Genomic DNA, 18,668 nt, shown 5'->3' on the forward strand with positions numbered 1-18,668 from the left:
CACACACACACACACACACACACACACACACACACACACACAAAGACAAGGGAGTTTTGCATCACAAACATATTGTACTGAAGCTTACCAAAGCGTTCCAATATGCAAATATTTTTATAACAACATGAGCCGCTTAAAATGAATAAAGTTATCAAGATAACAATATTCACAGTGGTAAGCAAGCACAGCTTTTTTTCACGTTTCGTATATCTGCGTATATCTCATATATATTGTATATCCTTGGTTTATTTTTTTCCTTTTGAATGATGAATATATACTACTGATAGCTGCTGAGATAGACAGTTAAATCATCTCATGCAGGCGCAGAAAGTTGTTAGCTTGCAGTCTGAGTGGTGTTTTCAAGCGCAGCTTTTTGGTCAAGTCGTGGCCAACGCGAGGCGACAACACCGCCAGCTTTAGTTGCCGCTGTTTCTTTGAAGTTGGCTTGGTTTGTCCTGGCCTTCATGCATCAGATCAAGACACATTTAATGGTTTGCATGCATTTGCAATAATAGAAATAACTTTATAGAAATTCCTACTTTTCATAGATATTTTGGAGCACCTAACCACACCCCATCCCAAACCTACCCACTTCTGAACAATATAAAACATGTCAAGTCAAGTCACCTTTATTTATATAGCGCTTTAAACAAAAAAGATTGTGTCAAAGCAACTGAACAACATTAATTAGGAAAACAGTGTGTCAATAATGCAAAATGACAGTTTAAGGCAGTTCATCATTGAATTCAGTGATGTCATCATGCAGCTCAGTTCAGTTTAAAATGGTATCTGTGCAATCATTTGCAGTCAAGTCAACGATATCGCTGTAAATGAAGTGTCCCCAACTAACCAAGCCAGAGGCGACAGCGGCAAGAAACCAAAACTCCATCGGTGACAGAATGGAGAAAAAACCTTGGGAGAAACCAGGCTCATTCAGTGGGCCAGTTCTCCTCTGACCAGACGAAACCAGCAGTTCAATTCCAGGCTGCAGCAAAGTCAGATTGTGCAGAAGAATCATCTGTTTCCTGTGGTCTTGTCCCGGTGGTCGTCTGAGACAAGGTCTTTACAGGGGATCTTTCTAGGTGCTGATTCACCATCTGGGCTGGATATGTACTGGATCTGGTGGCTGCGGTGACCTCGGAATAAAAGAGAAACAGACTAATATTAGCGTAGATGCCATTTTTCTAACGATGTAACAAGTACATCGGGTGTTATAGGTAGTGTTCCCAGTTCCGGTTTACCTAATTAGTGCAGCCTAAAAATCCTTTAACGGATTTGGATAATAGAAGCGTATTAGTGTGTTATCTGTAAGCTATCTTAAAGAGATAGGTCTTTAATTTAAATTTAAACTGCAAGAGTGTGTCTGCCTCCCGAACAATGTTAGGTAGGTTATTCCAGAGTTTAGGCGCTAAATAGGAAAAAGATCTGCCGCCCGCAGTTGATTTTGATATTCTAGGTATTATCAAATTGCCAGAGTTTTGAGAATGCTGCGGATGTGGAGGACTATAATGTAATAAGAGCTCGTTCAAATACTGAGGTGCTAAACCATTCATCATTAAACCATTCATCATTTATAAGTAATAAGCAAGATTTAAAAATCTATATGATGTTTAATAGGGAGCCAGTGCAGTGTTGACAGAACCGGGCTAATATGATCATAATTCCTGGTTCTAGTAAGAACTCTAGCTGCTGCATTTTGGACTAACTGGAGTTTGTTTACTAAGCGTGCAGAACAACCACCCAATAAAGCATTACAATAATCTAACCTTGAGGTCATAAACGCATGGATTAACATTTCTGCATTTGACATTGAGAGCATGGGTCGTATTTTAGATATATTTTTCAGATGAAAAAATGCAGTTTTATAAATGCTAGAAACGTGGCTTTCTAAGGAAAGATTGCTATCAAATAGCAAACCTAGATTCCCAACTGATGACAAAGAATTGACAGAGGCAGTCACAAGTCTTAGGCAACGTTCTAGGTTATTACATGCAGAGTTTTTAGGTCCTATAATTAACACCTCTGTTTTTTCAGAATTTAGCAGTAAGAAATTACTCGTCATCCAGTTTTTTATATCGACTATGCATTCTGTTAGTTTTTCAAATTGGTATGTTTTGCCGGGCCGCAAAGAAATATAGAGCTGAGAATCATCAGCATAACAGTGAAAGCTAACACTGTGTTTCCTGATGATATCTCCCAAGGGTAGCATGTAAAGCATGAAGAGTAACGGCCCTAGTACTGAGCCTTGCGGTACTCCATACTGCACTTGTGATCGATATGATACCTCTTCATTCACTGCTACAAATTGATGGCGGTCATATAATTATGATTTAAACCATTCTAATGCACTTCCATTAATGCCAACAAAGTTTTCTAGTCTATGCAAAATAATGTTGTGGTCAATAGTGTCGAATGCAGCGCTAAGATCTAATAGCACTAATAGAGAACTACAACCACGATCAGATGATAAGAGCAGGTCATTTGTAACTCTAAGGAGAGCAGTCTCAGTACTATGATATGGTCTAAATCCTGACTGGAAATCCTCACAGATGCCATTTTTTTCTAAGAAGGAATATAATTGTGAGGAAACTACCTTTTCTAGTATCTTGTACAGAAAAAGTCGAGATCGGTCTGTAATTAACTAGTTCTTTGGGGTCAAGTTGTGTTTTTTTGATGAGAGGCTTAATAACAGTCAGTTTTGAAGGTTTTGGGGACATATACTAATGACAATGACAAATTAATAATAGTCAGAAGAGGATCTATGACTTCTGGAAGCACCTCTTTCAGGAGATTAGATGGAATAGGGTCTAACATACATGTTGTTGGTTTAGATGATTTAACAAGTTTATACATTTCTTCCTCTCCTATAGTAGAGAATGAGTGGAATTATTCTTTAGGCGATCTATAGCACACTATCTGATGTGATACTGTAGCTGTTGGCTGCATGGTTACAATTTTATCTCTAACAGTATCGATCTTGGAAGTAAAGTAGTTTGTAAAGTAAATTAGAGGCTCCTTCTTCCTTCAGACTCCAATGCAGTCCTCACTCTCTTCATCATCACCACAGTCCTCTGGCATCTTGGCTCCTCCTCAGCCCATCATTGCCAGAACTCCACCTTGGTCTCCAGGTCCTTCAATATCACCAGGTCTCTCTGTCCATTAGACTTTGCCTGGGCCTCATTTCCCAGTGTTATCTCTGTCAGTCAAGTTAAAGTTTCCAACATGGATCCTCCCTCCATCAGTTCCACCATCAGTCACCTCCATCAATTATGTTTTGTTTTGGTTCTGTTGTCATTATGTGTTGTTAGACCTAATTTCTTAGTTAGTTTGATTAATCATTCCTTTTACCTGTTGACTCATTAATTAGCTTGTTACCCCGTCTATTGTTTCTGCTCCTTTGTCTGGTGTTGTCTGTGTTTACTTCTGTGTTATGGTTGTGTTTTACTTAGTATTTTGTATCGAAATCTGTAAGTGTGATTATTTTTATTTGACCATTTTATGATTTAATTAATTATTAGAATTTTTAGTGTTCAAGGGTTAAGTGTGATTATTTTTATTTTACCGTTTTATGATTTAATTAATTATTAGCTTTTTATCAACTCACAAACACACTACAGTTCTTACATTAAGGCTAGTTGGGGAAACGCTAGTGTAGTGTTATGTTTAATGTGTTTTATAATGTTGAATATAAAAATTGAATATATTGTTCTCTTTGCTTTTTTATATTAATATGGTACATTTAATTCCAAGTTTAAAACAAGTTTGATAAAGAATCATCTAAACGTAATCTAAAAAGTAGTCTGAATATATTATCTAAAATGAGTAACCTAAACTACGTTACTAACTAGAGCTTTCATCATGTAATCTGTAATCAGTAACAGACTACAATTTATTAGTCATCTACCCAGCACTGCCTATCATTGGATGTTGGCAGGTCATGTGACTCATCAGTATCAGCTCCTGCCAGCCCGCTGAAGATTGAACCCATATTCCTTTTAGAAAACAGATTCAACAGTGTGATCATGAAGGAACTGTACATCAGTCCTGCAGTACAAGTGTAGTAATTATGATGCACTATTTTTGCAGTTTTTAAAGCTGTTGTTCTGCTTCTCTGTAACTTGTATTCTTTGTGTGTCTGCTGAAACTGACATCTAGTAGATATTTCATGCTTTACAGACTCACAGACACGCCTGTTTTACACACGTGACTCAAACAGAGAACCAGGAAACAGGAATCACATGAGTTCAGAGAAAGAGAAACTGAAGTGCAGCTGAGCTGTCGTGTGTTTGTGTCTCTGTATTCATGCAGTAAAATGGCAGAAGCCAGATTTTCTCAGGATGAGCTTTCGTGTCCAGTGTGTCTGGATCTCCTGAAGGATCCAGTGACCATCCAGTGTGGACACAGTTACTGTAAGAGATGTATTACAGGCTGCTGGGATCAGGAGGACCAAATGAGAGTCTACAGCTGCCCTCAGTGCAGACAGACCTTCAGTCCAAGACCTGCTTTAGCTAGAAACACCATGCTGGCTGAACTGGTGGATAAACTGAAGAAGACCAAACTTACTGCTGACTGTGACGCTGGAGCTGGAGATGTGCAGTGTGACGTCTGTACTGGAGGAAAATATAAAGCCGCCAAGTCATGTCTGATGCTGAACTCTTACTGTCAGAATCACCTTGAACAGCATGAGAGTTGGTTTAGAGCAAAGAGACACAATTTGATTGAAGCCACTGGACGACTGCAGGAGATGATCTGCCAGAAACATGAGAAGCTTCTTGAGGTTTTCTGTCGCACTGATCAGAAATGTATTTGTGTGCTGTGTACGATGGATGAACATAAAAACCACGACACTGTATCAGCTGCAGCACAGAGGACAGAGAAACAGGTATTTAAAACTAGCAGTAAAGTTAATACTCAGTGTGATCCAATAGTCTGTCGTTGCTTAATTACACACAAACACTTTTAATTTAAATCTCTCCATCTGTGTCAGTTTCAAGTTTATAATACTTACACTTGTAGTGTGAAACAGGCCTTACTATTCATGTGAATTCATGTTCAATGATTGTAATGTTCATCAATTCTAGAGTTTTAACCTACAGCCATTAGTTATCAGCTCCACTTTTACTGGATTCATCTGTTCACGTGATGATTTAGTGCCAATAGTTTTCTGTGAGATTCACTATCATCTGTTTGTCCTGCAGAAGCAGCTGAAGAAGACACAGAAGACGTTCCAGCAGAGAATCCAGCAGAGAGAGAAAGATCTCCAGCAGCTGAGAGAGACTGTGGAGTCTCATAAGGTGAGTCTGGAGAAGAAGAGAAGTTTGTCTCCGTCTCAGTTCAGACTCACTGAAGCTGAATCACTGTGTGTCCTAACAGCGCTCTGCACAGACAGCAGTGGAGGACAGTGAGAGGATCTTTACTGAGCTCATCCGCTCCATTGAGAGAAGCCGCTCTGAGCTGATACGACTGATCAGAGATCAGGAAAAGGCTGCAGTGAGTCGAGCTGAAGGACGACTGGAACGACTGGAGCAGGAGATCAATGACCTGAGGAGGAGAGACGCTGAGCTGGAGCAGCTTTCACACACACAGGATCACATCCAGTTCCTGCAGGTAACACAGATCTACAAGAACAGGATCAGAGTGGACTTGAGCAGATCCTGCTGTGACAGAGACTCACAGAGAAACATTTCATGAGTGTCTTATTATTATAATAAATAATCAGTTAGACTCTAATCTGATCATCTTCTTTTGAAAGAGATGCTAAATACAAATGACTTTCAGTTCTGAAAATCTCTTAGGAATCATTTCTCTGAGCTCTTTCTTCTGAAAGATATGTTTTGCTGTCAAACACTACTAACACCACCAAACAGTTCAAAGCTTCACTAACATTCCAACTTTATACCTAATTTTTCCTTCTGATTTATTAAGTCATGGTGAAATCTGTGAACTCAATAGTACCAATTCTGAGTAACTTTCATCAAAATTGAAACAGGTGATCTTTAAACCTGGTAAAAATAGATTTTTATTTGCCTGCATTATATTGATAATACCGGGGATTTGAAGTGAGGCTGTATTTTTATTTTGTTTTGTTTTTCTCAAATTTTTTGTGGCTTTTCTCAAATCTCTGGTGATATTTGCAGCGTTTTGGTGTTGTTTCGCTGTGGAAACCCAGCAATAATCATTATGTATTTATCTAATTAGTGTCAGTGACAGTAATTAGTACAATTAATAATAGAAATGCTCATAATTCTGCTTTGCTGAAAATACATAAGACACAATTGTTTGCACAGTCTCACTAAATCACTATGTAATCAGTGAAATTATTTCATGTTTTTACAACTTTACAATTATTTTGTCTAGTGTAAAATTGCTTTTTCTTTGTATAGAGATTGTTAGTGATTGCATTCGCTAGAAATTGAAGCTCTAGTCTAAAACCCATTCATTTCGTCCCACGCGCTGAACACGGAAATATTAACAAGACGTTTGATCGTTTGTGCAGCCACGTCTCTTGTCGCTCGTTTCAGAAACCAACAGGTTGAAAAGTCAATAGACGTGTTGGTCGTGAATTAATGATTACAAGAGATTACTTGGAAATATTAAATATTATTACTCTGTCCGTCACTTAAACGGCTCTCATGTCAGAACTTTTTGTTCCCTTTAAGACACTTGTATAAGCATTGTGTGGAGCTGATGAGTTTTGATTTCTGTTTTCTGTAGAGTTTCCAGTCTCTCTCAGCACCTCCTGAATCTACAGACTTAAATGATGATCTCTTCAGTTCTCTCGTCTCTTTTGATGATCTGAGAGAATCTGTCCATCAGCTGAGAGACAAACTGGAGGATTTCTGCAAAGAGGAGCTCAAGAAGATCTCAGACAGAGGTAAAGTCCTGGAGATTCACCTGCTCTCAGAAACCAGTCCATCATCATCTTATATCATGGAGAACATCATATTAGAAATGTCTTAGGAATGAATGCAGGATCATGAGAATCACACTGTTCATGTCTGTTGATTTCCACAGAAACACTCACCAACATTGTTCCCAGAACCAGGGAGGACTTCCTACAATGTAAGTCAGTAAGAAAACAAACAGAAATTCACTGAGTGTGTTCATGTTCTTCCTGTAGAAGGTGAAAGAAGAGTTTTATAACTGATGATGTAAATGATGATGTGCACAGATATCTGCTCATCTGTACTGAGACACTGATGATACACTGAACATGAAGAGTTCAGCTACATGAAAAGATCAAACAGATTCATAATTCCTGATTCTGATGTGTTTTATCTCCATCAGATTCCCGTCAGCTCACTCTGGATCTGAACACAGTGAATAAACTCCTCCGTCTGTCTGAGAGCAACAGAGTGATTACTTACACTGGCACAGAGCAGTCGTATCCTGATCATCCAGACAGATTTGATAATTATCTTCAGGTGTTGTGTAGAGAGAGTGTGTGTGGACGCCGTTACTGGGAGCTGGAGTGGAGTGGGAGACAAGTGTTTATATCAGTGTCATATAAGAGCATCAGCAGGAAGGGATCAGCTAAAGAGTGTTTGTTTGGATATAATGATCAGTCCTGGAGTTTGTTCTGTACTCCCTCCAGTTACTCATTCATTCACAATAACATAAAGACTGTTCTCCCTGTGAAGTCCATCAGCAGTAGAATAGGAGTGTTTGTGGATCACAGTGCAGGAATTCTGTCCTTCTACAGTGTCTCTGACACAATGAGCCTCATCCACACAGTCCAGACCACATTCACTCAGCCGCTCTATCCTGGGTTTACTGTTTTGTCTGGATCAGTGAAACTGTGTTGATGAATCAGAATAGACTGACGAGAGATTCTACCCATAATGCTTTGAGATGCATAATAAATCAGTAACAGAGATGTTATAGAGTCTCCTCTTTTCTCTACATGACATTAATACTGCAACTTAACTCACTTAACATAATTGAAAAAATCCAATAAATTCAGTGATAAAACCTGTTTCTGTGTTTTTCTCATCCTCTGTTTGTGTTAATTAGAATCAGTCATTTAGTTTTTATGTTGTGAGTGTCACATCAGTCATTATTATTAGTACTATCAAAATTACCTTTAAATTCAAATGATCACCTACAGACAATAAATAATATTCACAACTTTGTGTAGCCATGAGCCACTGTTTTCAACTGTAAACTGAATCCCTCACATGACCCATCAGTGGCTTCTGCCAGTCAGCTGTAGACTGAAGCCTGCAGAGGTCGGAGTAAGTCACACATGTGCAAGTCACAAGTAAGTCTCAAGTTTTAACCTTCAAGTCTCAAGCAAGTCCAAGTCAATTTTTGTGAGAATCAAGCAAGTAAAGTCAAGTCATAGCTTGGTTCAAGCAAGTCACCGTCAAGTCATACAAATGTTTGATGATTTAACTGAATATATATAAAAAAAAAACAAAAACACACAATATATATACAATATGAGATATATATACAAAAAAAAAAAAAATCAAAATGCATTTCTACTCAAAAAGTGTCCACATACAGCTGAGATGTTAATAGAATAAAAATCAAAAATAAATAAATAAATAAAAATTAAAACTACATAGCAAAAGATGTAAATGTAACTGAAATTAGTCCAATATAAAAGCATGAAAAGTATTTAGGTACAGCTGTTTCAATAAGCTTCACTGAAGAGAACCATGAAAAAGTATTAAATAATTCACGTTAAAAATGGTTTCTATGCCACCAAATGGGATTTAACAAACAGGCATCACTTTTATGGGAGATGAACACTTCATTAAAGGGATACTCCACCCCAAAATGAAAATTTTGTCATTAATTACTTACCCCCATGTCGTTCCAAACCTGTAGTCTGTCTGCTTAATATCGTCTAACACTTTATTTTGATGGGTCCACAACATACAACATACTGACTATAAGAATTTCTTGCAAGTATATGTCAGCTCATTTTACTAACCCTAAACCTAACCTCACAGTCTACTCTGAGAGTTAGTAGACATGTAGCTGCAAAATTACTTATAGTTAGTAGAATGTCTGAAGTGGACTATCAAAATAAAGTGTATACAAAAACTGCAGTAATTCTGCATCCTAATTACTACACTTGTACTGCAGGACTGAAAACTCTGTCCAGATTTACATTTCCTTCATGATCACACTGATGGTTCTTTTTTCTAAAAGGAATATGGGTTCAATCTTCAGCAGGAGCCGCTATTGACGGATCAAGTGACCTGCCACCACTCAGTGATATAGGCAGTGCTGTGTAGATTTCTAATTAATTGAAGTCTGTTACTAATTACATCATGAAAACTGTAGTAAGTAATATAATCTGTGCTACTCATTTTAGGATATATTCTTACTACTTTTAAGATTACTTTTAGATTACTCTTTATCAAACTTGTGCAGGATGGTCAACGCCAGACCAAGGTGGAGCCAGAGGAACGAGGGAGCCCGGCGGAGTTAGTGGACCCTCCGATCTGCTGATCTCTGGTGATGGCTCGTCGGTCGCGCGGGCTTGGGCTGATGCTCCACACCGCGGGGAGATGGTGGACTTGGCACTGGGTCTGGAGTGGATCTGACAAGATCGGTGTTGATGGCGATCTGTTTCTCACCAGAGAACATGATCCCAGAACCCTGTAATACAGCTCTTACAGTAACTGTGTCCACACTGGATGGTCACTTGAATACAGAGACACAAACACACAACATCTCAGCTACATGTTCTCTTTCCCTTAAGTCATGTGATCCCTGTGTCCTGGTTCTGTGTTTGAGTCACTTGTGTAAAACAGGTGTGTCTGTGAGTCTTTTGGCATACTGTTTTTTAACACACAAAAAACAAAAGAAACATACAAGCACAACAACATCAAAAACTGCAGTAATGCTGTATCCTAATTACTACAGGATTACTACAGGTCACATGACCAGCCACTATCCAATGACTGGCAGTGCTGGGTAGATTACAAACAAACTGTAGTCCATTACTCATTACAGATTATATGATGAAAACTGTAGTTAGTAACGTTATGTTTACTCATTTTAGGTAATTTTTTTCGATAACTTTTTCGATTATTTTCCGATTACTTTTTGTTATTATTAAACTTGTTTTAAACTACTTAAATGTACCATATTGACATAAATATCAACATTATAAAATGTATTAAACATTATATGACATTACACCAGGGTTTCTGCAATTGGGCTTAATGTAAGAACTGCATTGTGTTTGTAAGTTTCAATAAGGGCTTATAGTCCAAAGATGAATATACTTGGAGATATTTAGATTTAGATATTTACTCATGTTTCCTTCATATTTCTTCATGTCTCTGTGTTTACTCCTGTGACTCAGACAAACTCTGATTTGTCCTTCACCTTGTCAGTCTTTTGCGTCTAATGGTTAGAGATTTGGACTTGTAACCAGAAGGTTGCAGGTCGGGGCAGCTGTGGCCTAATGGTTAGAGATTTGGACTTGTAACCAGAAGGTTGCAGGTTCGAGTCTCGGTGCTGGCAGGAGTTGTAGGTGGGAGGGAGTGAATGAACAGCGCTCTCTTCCACCCTCAATACCTATGGCTGAAGTGTCCTTGAGCAAGGCACTGAACCCCCAGTTGCTCCCCGGACGCTGGATTTATAGCTGCCCACTGCTCCGGGGGTGTGTTCACTTCTCACTGCTGTGTGTGTGCACTTGGATGGGTTAAATGCAGAGCACCAATTTCTAGTATGGGTCACCATACTTGACAAATGTCACGACTTTCACTTTCACTCTTCCGCTTTGACCACAACAACACAGAGAAACCTCTGCACCCACAAAATAATCAAATAATAAACACACAATTATGATAGTATATGGTTTGTATGTGATTTTCTTGAGATTTGGGGCATTTTCCTCATGAAATCGCAAAAGGAAGTTATTACAAACACTCGATCAGGGTTTAAAGTGAGTTTTGAGTAAAAGTATACTAATAGTTTCATAAATTGTCGGTAACACTTTATAATAACGTTCTGTTATAAGTCATTTTAAAGTAAATCCTACACCAAAGGAGTGATATTATTTTATTACAAGTCTTCTAAAGATGCTCCGTGTGAGGAACCTAAATTTAAGACGTAAAAATCCACTTTTTTCCAAGCTTGACAGACTTTGATGAATTTGAAGCTTCATAGAGATGCATTAATATTTTTTTAGTTCAAATAAATGCTGTTCCTTTGAACTTTCTATTTATTTGTGAATTCTGAAAATGAAATGTATCACGGTTTCCACAAAAATGTTCTGCAGCAAATCAGCATATTGGAATGATTTCTGAAGATCATGTGACACTGAAGACTGGAGTAATGATGCTGAAAATACAGCTGCGCATCACAGAAATACATTACAGTTTAACAAATATTCACCTAGAAAACAGCTATTTGAAATTGGAATAATATTTCACATTTTTTCATGTATTTTTTATGTTTTGATCAAATAAATGCAAGCTTGGTGAACAAGAGAGACTTCTTTCACAAACAGTAAAAATCTGTGTATACCCTTTCAGTCGTAGCTTACTCTGCCCTCACAAACACACACATAATCAGAGCGGTTCTCTCAGTCAAGCACACTCAGTGTTGTGCACTACAGTAATTTGCGTCCAGCAGCAGCATTCGGTCATACGTGAGGATAGTGACCTCTGTGTTCTTCAGTCTCTGCTGCAGTGCTTAATGACCAAACACAAAGTCATTACACACATCTGCCTCCAGCATCTTGCTGTGGCGCTGACCATCCTATAATGCACACAGTAAACTCAGCAATGATGACATTATTCATTATACTTCACACGCCCTCCTCATACATGTGCATCATGACAGCAAATATCAGTCGAGAGATGCTTTCCAGATGAAATCATTTGATATCAGATTCAGTTCTGTTGGTGAAACAGATGATTGAATGAGTCAAAAGGACTTATGCAAGTATGTGTTATCCCCCTGTTAGCCTCCTTACACACACCCTGTGCAAGATCGGGGAGCAGGACTTGATGGTTGCGCCTTATGGGCCAACCTGGACCTGGTTCTCGGACCTGATACTTATCGTGACAGTTCGTCCCTGATATATCCCTCTGAGGAAGGACCTCTTTTCTCAGAGGAAGGGCACAGTTGGCACCCACATACAGATCTTCAAAACCTCTACGGGATGCGGAGGACTTAAGTTGCCTACTACAGGCAGAGGTATACACTATCACTCAAGCTATGCCTCTTTTTGGCAAGTTTGTGCCTTAGTCTATTTACTGTATTGTGTTCTACCCGCTGGGAAGACCCCGGAGATGCTCAATTGGCTCTGAGCTTTGCTTTCTGCAAGAGAAACTGGAGCAGAGGCTGTCCCCCTCCACCTTGAAAGTGTGTGGTGCTGTTATCCCAGCACATCACTGTGCAGATCTCTAGGAGAGCACGATCTAGTTACCAGATTCCTGGGAGGCACCTGGAGGCATCATCTTCCTAGGGTCTTTCTGTAGTCTTTTCTAGCGACTGCAGAGAGGTCCCTTTGAGCCGCTGAGTCAGTCGAGCTTAAGATCCGGTCTTTCAAAACAGTGCTCCTGACCCTGCTCACATACATCAAGAGGGAAGGGATCTGCAGCATTTTCATTAAGCAAAATGTGCCTTAGGTTTGGGCCAGCCTTCTCTCTCGTCGTCCTGAGACCTCAGCCTGGATATGTGCCTAAAATTCACACCACTCCCTTCTGGGACTAGCCAGTGCTGCCTTTGGAGGAGACAGACCCAGCCCTGGTATTGATGTGTCCCATCCATGCCTTGCACATTTACGTAGGCCACACGCAAAGCATTAGAGGATCTGAAGAGTTCTTGCCTGTTTTTCGAGGTCAGCAGAAGGGAAAGGCTGTCTCTGACAGAGGTTGGCCCACTGGACAGTGGATGCCATCACCTTTGCTTACCTTTGCAGAGCTGTGGGCTAGGCAACACCTATACCTTGCAAATTTTCTACAGTCTCTGAGTTTTTCCCGTGTGTTGGGTACTAACAGGTAAATGGTGGGAAGAGCAGCTCAGTGTCTCACAGTGCCATTCTCCCCAGCATTGCATACAAGTGCTATATCTTCTCTTCAAGAGTGTTTCCCCAGCTGGCAAACCCTGGATATGTGCATTCTCCAGCACTCTTCAGCTGTCAGGCTCAGTGGAGGAGCCAGACTCAGTTCTTGTGTTGCATCCCCATTCCGTCAGGCCCTGTGCTGAACTTGGTGGCCCATATTTAGGGATTCACTTCTGGTAATCCCATATGGGTTTTCTTCCACAGTATAGTTTCCTTATAGAACTACTTCTGTCCTGTCTTTGAATTGATAGTAGTTTCCCCTTTCAGACAGGACCTTCCACAGTGACTCTTCATATATAGTATTGTCATGCTGGCCAGTTTTGTTCTCTCTACATGTTATCTCCCTTCAGGCAGAATGTAGTCTTCATAGCCTCATTGTCGGCATGGACTTTGGCTTTCTTCCCCTTCCTTTCGTGGTTAAATACATTTACATTTACATTTATGCATTTAGCAGACGCTATAGTGCATTCAGGCTATACATTTCACTGAAATATGGAATGAGGAGGTACATTGTAACCTCTATAGAGATTAAGGGGAGACTGTACTGTAGCAAATACAATGTCTGTGTTCCCGAACATAAATAAAGGATTAGAAACAAAAAAAGATAAATCTCTCTCACTTTTTTAAAAACAAACTCAGGGTAAGGGAACAGCAGCTGCAACTCTCCTTGTTGTGAGTACTGTCTTTCAATCCCATTTTCGGCATAACAAATTATCTAACTCACATGAGCCATAGGGTTGGTTATGACTTGGGACACCAGTTGTTACTTGGCACATGAGAACTCGATTATATCTGCATCCCCAAATCCAGTAACACAGGACAGTGGTTGTGACACTTTCCATAGGGACCCCATAATGTCAGTATTGATGTAACGTTGAATGTGACTGACTGAAAGGGAATGTCTCAGTTACATATGTAATACTTGTTCCCTGAAGGAGGGAATGAAGAAGTTATATCCCTCCTGCCACAAAACTGAACTACACTGTTGAAAGACCAGGACATGGTCTCAGCAAAAATGTGAATGCAAATTCCACTTGCCAATGTTCATTAACCTATTTGTACTTGTACTTGTACAAGGCTTTTTTTTTTTAAGGCTGTTATCCTGCTCCTCTGTAACTTGTATTCTTTGTGTGTTTGTCTGAGACTGACATCTAGTTGACATTTCATTACCAGGGTTCCTTGTTCCTAGTCCTGGAGAGTCACTTTCACACAGAGTTTAGTTTGATCTCTAATTAAATGCACCTGAATCAACTAGTGATGGTCTATGCATATTCTTTAATAACAGCCAGGTGTGTCAAAAATAAACTCAGCGGGAATGTAGCTCTACAGGAGGAACTTGCTTTGCAGACTCGCAGACACACCTGTTTTACACACGTGACTCAAACACAGAACAAGGAAACAGTTCAGGGAAAGAGAAACTGAAGTGTGGTTGAGCTGTCGTGTGTTTGTGTCTCTGTATTCATGCAGTAAAATGGCAGAAGCCAGATTTTCTCAGGATGAGCTGATGTGTCCAGTGTGTCTGGATCTCCTGAAGGATCCAGTGAGCATCCAGTGTGGACACAGTTACTGTAAGAGCTGTATTACAGGCTTCTGGGATCAGGAGGATCAGAAGAGAGTCTACAGCTGTCCTCAGTGCAGACAGACCTTCAGTCCAAGACCTGCTTTAGCTAGAAACACCATGCTGACTGAACTTGTGGAGAAAATGAAGAAGACCAGACTCTCTGCTGACTGTTACGCTGGAGCTGGAGATGTGCAGTGTGACGTCTGTACTGGAGGAAAATACAAAGCCATCAAGTCCTGTCTGGTGTGTCTGAACTCTTACTGTCAGAATCACCTCGAACAACATGAGAGTTGGTTTAAAGGAAAGAGACACAATTTGATTGATGCCACTGGACGACTGCAGGAGATGATCTGCCAGAAACATGAGAAACATCTGGAAATGTTCTGTATTACTGACCAACAATGCATTTGTGTGCTGTGTACAAAATATGAACATAAAAACCATGACACTGTATCAGCTGCAGCACACAGGACAGAGAAACAGGTATTAAAATTTAAGCAGTTTGTATCAAACTTATGTTATTCTCCGTGTGTCATGCCAAAATTGTATGGCTTCTTTTTCCTGAGGACCTTATCTTGGAGAATGTTCAACTGTCAATACACTAAATGTGGTTTCAAAAGATTTCATCTACAAAAAGACTGTCAAAGTAGCCTCAAAAGGATCTATGCAAGATTCTGAACTAAATTTGTCATTATATCTTTTTTCATAAACATTACTATTGGTCCCTTTATGCCCTGCTTTGTATTTGTTGAAATGTAAAAGTGCAGCTAACTGATGTCTCCTGAGTTCATGAGGAGAATCCCAGTCACTACCGATGTATGAGGATCTCACTGGACACGAGACACCCGGACCCTTGAGCATAAAGCACGAGCAGCAAACAGCAACCATCAGTATAATTCTTTCAGCAAGCGCTCTCTGTGTGTGTCAGTTGCTATCTGTTTGTGAGTCTTATTTAGTGTTGTTTGTCCACTAATAAGCTCCATTGTGACAAAGCTTCAGTCAAGATAAGTTTTGGGCGAGAGCAGGCAGCGTTCAGGCTGTGTGATTTTCCCTGCCTGCAAAAAAAAAAAAAAAAAAAAAAGGGGGTAGGGACACACGCAGTTTGTGTGTTGTCTGCTTGAGAGTGAAGCATGCAGAATCAGCTCTCAACCTACACTACCGCTTCTCGCGGTGCCTTTGTTACTGCTTTGCTTCACTCTCAGAAGGCTCTCTCTGAGGAGGGAGCCTTCACTGGCGTTTCTCGCGGTGCCAGCCCTGCTTTCGCGGAGACGGAGTGGTGGTTGTGCTCGCAAGTCCCTATCTTCTTCCTTAACCACCAGAAGCTCGCGCTGCGGTACCGCGCTGCGGTACCCGCTAAAAATTGCGGTACTGTCCCTCCGGTGAGAGGGCGCGACTGCTGAGGCATGGCGGCGACTGAGATCGTGGGATCGTGCATGATCTGGCGGACCGGTTGACGACGGCTTGTCACGGCTTGCCACCGGCCAGAAGAAGCTTATGCTAAGCGGTGAATCAGGATGCTATCCTAAAGCCTCAAGTCCTCTGATCTCCCCTCTCTTGGGGGTCAAGACTCACTCCTCTGAAGTTTGGTCATTGGACGGGTTGTCCCCGATTACTGTCAGGGTCCTGGTTCCTTCTCTTGCTTTAGCTGTGCAGTTTCCCACACTAGGCAGAGATTTGTAAGTCTCCGACGCAGCTCGAGTTCCTGAAGAGGAATGTCTCAGGTTACGCATGTAACCATGGCTCCTTGAAGGAACGAGACGCTGCGTCGCAGTGCCACACTTCTGGCATCTCTGCCAGCGCTTGCTTCATCCACTTGAGGCTAATGCACGTGCTTTTAAGCTTACTGGTTTCTGACGTCACCCGCCTATGACGTCTCGCCCATCCATTGGACTGATTACACCAAATACTTAGCCACTTCGCACACCATTTCATGCTATTAGATCATATCAATGTCATATGGTAATATTTATTAGCTTTGTTCCTATATGTATTCTTAGTTTCCTGATATTGGTTATTCTCCGAAGCAGCTGAGGAAGATCCGAGAAGGTTCACAGCAGAGGAATCCAGCAGAGATTGAGAAAGATCTCAGAGCAGCTGAGGATGTCGAGACTGGTGGATGGTATTGCATAGTAGGTGAGCTGGAGCAAAGAACGAGGAAGTTTGATCTCAGTGACTTGTCACCGAATAGGTACCCTCGTGTGGCGCTTTCCAGGCTCGCACGCACGGCGGTGACGAGGCCACTGTGAGTTATTGTGTGATGGTGGTAGTTCTTAGACCATTCGGCGCCTGTGGGCTGTTAGGCCAGCAGGATTACCGTAGGACGCAGGATCTTGCACTGGATCAGTCGACTGAAGTCGCCTGATGATACGCTTCGCTCTGAGGTTATGGCCATATGATCAGAGACCGCGCGCGCCGGAAGTCTACCAAATGGCACCACGGACTGGAGCGGTCTGGAAGGTAGGCGATCAGCCGATCCATATGAGAGCAAACGCCTGTTTTCGAGCAGCCTCTGCTACGTACAGGATCACATCCTGCTCCGCATGCTAAACAGCTCTAGGAAGAACAGGATCATTATCGGACTTGGAGCAGATCCTGCTGTGAAACCAGACCCAGGAAGGAAACATTTCATGAGTGTCTATTGCCGAATCATCAGAGAGTAACCCACCTGAGATGCTGCTTATTAAAAATGGCTTCTCACCATATACTCTCCCTTCCTTGAGTTCTCTCAAGGATATAAGCTTATCTTTCGCCAAAAACCAGTAGCATCACCAAACTTCACTAAACTTTAAGGGTCCTTGTGAAGTTTCAGTGTCTATAACTGCTCTAAAGCAATAAATAATGGCCAATCTAATCTCTGCTTTTCATGAGCAAATCTGCTCAACCCTACAATGACACGCCATTCATGTGCTTGAGCTGTTTGATGGACATTTATGTTTTTAGATGTTTTAGCATTCAAACTATTGCCTAGAATGTTTTACATAGAGTGTAAGTGGCAAATACTAGAATCTGTAGCTCTAATGTGATAAAATGAATATGAGAAGAATGAAGCTGATGCTGTGAAAGTGCTGGATTAAGTTACTAAAGATTTGTCAACTGACTGATGAGTTTTGATTTCTGTTTTCTGTAGAGTGTGAAGCTGATGAGTTTTGATTTCTGTTTTCTGTAGAGCTTCCAGTCTCTCTCACCTCCTCCTGAATCTACAGACGTAAATTATGATTTCTTCAGTTCTCTCATCCCTTTTGATGTCCTGAAAGAATCTGTCCGTCAGCTGAGAGACAAACTGGAGGATTTCTGTAAAGAGGAGCTCAAGAAGATCTCAGACAGAGGTAAAGTCCTGGAGATTCATCTGCTCAGAAACCAGTCCATCATCATCTCATATCATGGAGAACATCATATTAGAAATGTCTTAGGAATGGATACAGATCATGAGAATCACACTGTTCATGTCTGTTGATTTCCACAGAAACACTCATCAGCATTGTTCCCAAAACCAGGAATGACTTCCTACAATGTAAGAAAACTCACTGAGTGTGTTCATGTTCTTCCTGTAAAAGGTGAAAGAAGAGTTATTTAATTGATGATGTAAATGATGATTTGCACAGATATCTGGTCATCTGTACTGAGACACTGATAATACACTGAACATGAAGAGTTCAGCTACATGACAAGATTAATCAGATTCATAATGTGTTTTATGATTCTGATGTGTTTTATCTCCATCAGATTCCCATCAGCTCACTCTGGATCTGAACACGGTGAATAAACACCTCCGTCTGTCTGAAAGCAACAGAGTGATTACTGGTACTCTCACAGAGCAGTTGCATCCTGATCATCCAGACAGATTTGATCATTGGTGGCAGGTGTTGTGTAGAGAGAGTGTGTGTGGACGCTGTTACTGGGAGCTGGAGTGGAGTGGTTCTGTTTGTGGCGTGTCTATTTCAGTGTCATATAAGAGCATCAGTAGGAAGGGACGGGGTAAAGAGTGTTGGTTTGGACGTAATGATCAGTCCTGGAGTTTGTTCTGTACTCCCTCCAGTTACTCATTCATTCACAATAACATACAGG

The 18,668-nt window shown here is 40.8% G+C and overlaps 2 protein-coding genes and 1 long non-coding RNA gene across 3 annotated transcripts in view; all 3 read left to right on the forward strand.

The window, feature by feature from the left end:
- Positions 1 to 3,844: 3,844 nt before the first annotated feature.
- LOC109054808 (tripartite motif-containing protein 16-like) lies at positions 3,845 to 7,805 on the forward strand. The gene is made up of 6 exons (XM_042751678.1): positions 3,845 to 4,882; positions 5,199 to 5,294; positions 5,374 to 5,607; positions 6,715 to 6,874; positions 7,015 to 7,062; positions 7,288 to 7,805. Exons 1-6 carry the CDS (start codon positions 4,313 to 4,315, stop codon positions 7,803 to 7,805), a joined length of 1,626 nt encoding a protein of 541 aa, XP_042607612.1. The 5' UTR covers positions 3,845 to 4,312.
- A 6,655-nt stretch (positions 7,806 to 14,460) lies between these two features.
- Positions 14,461 to 18,668, forward strand: part of LOC109054811 (E3 ubiquitin/ISG15 ligase TRIM25-like) — a gene marked incomplete at its 3' end in the record, with an annotated part of 9,799 nt that continues 5,591 nt past the window's right edge. Inside the window, exon 1 of the mRNA XM_042751685.1 lies at positions 14,461 to 14,964. Coding sequence (XP_042607619.1) covers positions 14,514 to 14,964 — 451 coding nt within the window. The remainder of the gene's footprint in view (positions 14,965 to 18,668) is intronic.
- On the forward strand, positions 17,767 to 18,658 carry LOC122142170. The gene is made up of 3 exons (XR_006158402.1): positions 17,767 to 17,929; positions 18,067 to 18,114; positions 18,327 to 18,658. It is a non-coding gene; the product is annotated as an uncharacterized LOC122142170 (long non-coding RNA).

The sequence above is a fragment of the Cyprinus carpio genome, chromosome B24 (genome assembly GCF_018340385.1).
Source record: "Cyprinus carpio isolate SPL01 chromosome B24, ASM1834038v1, whole genome shotgun sequence".
In the NCBI taxonomy this organism is placed as follows: Eukaryota; Metazoa; Chordata; class Actinopteri; order Cypriniformes; family Cyprinidae; genus Cyprinus; species Cyprinus carpio.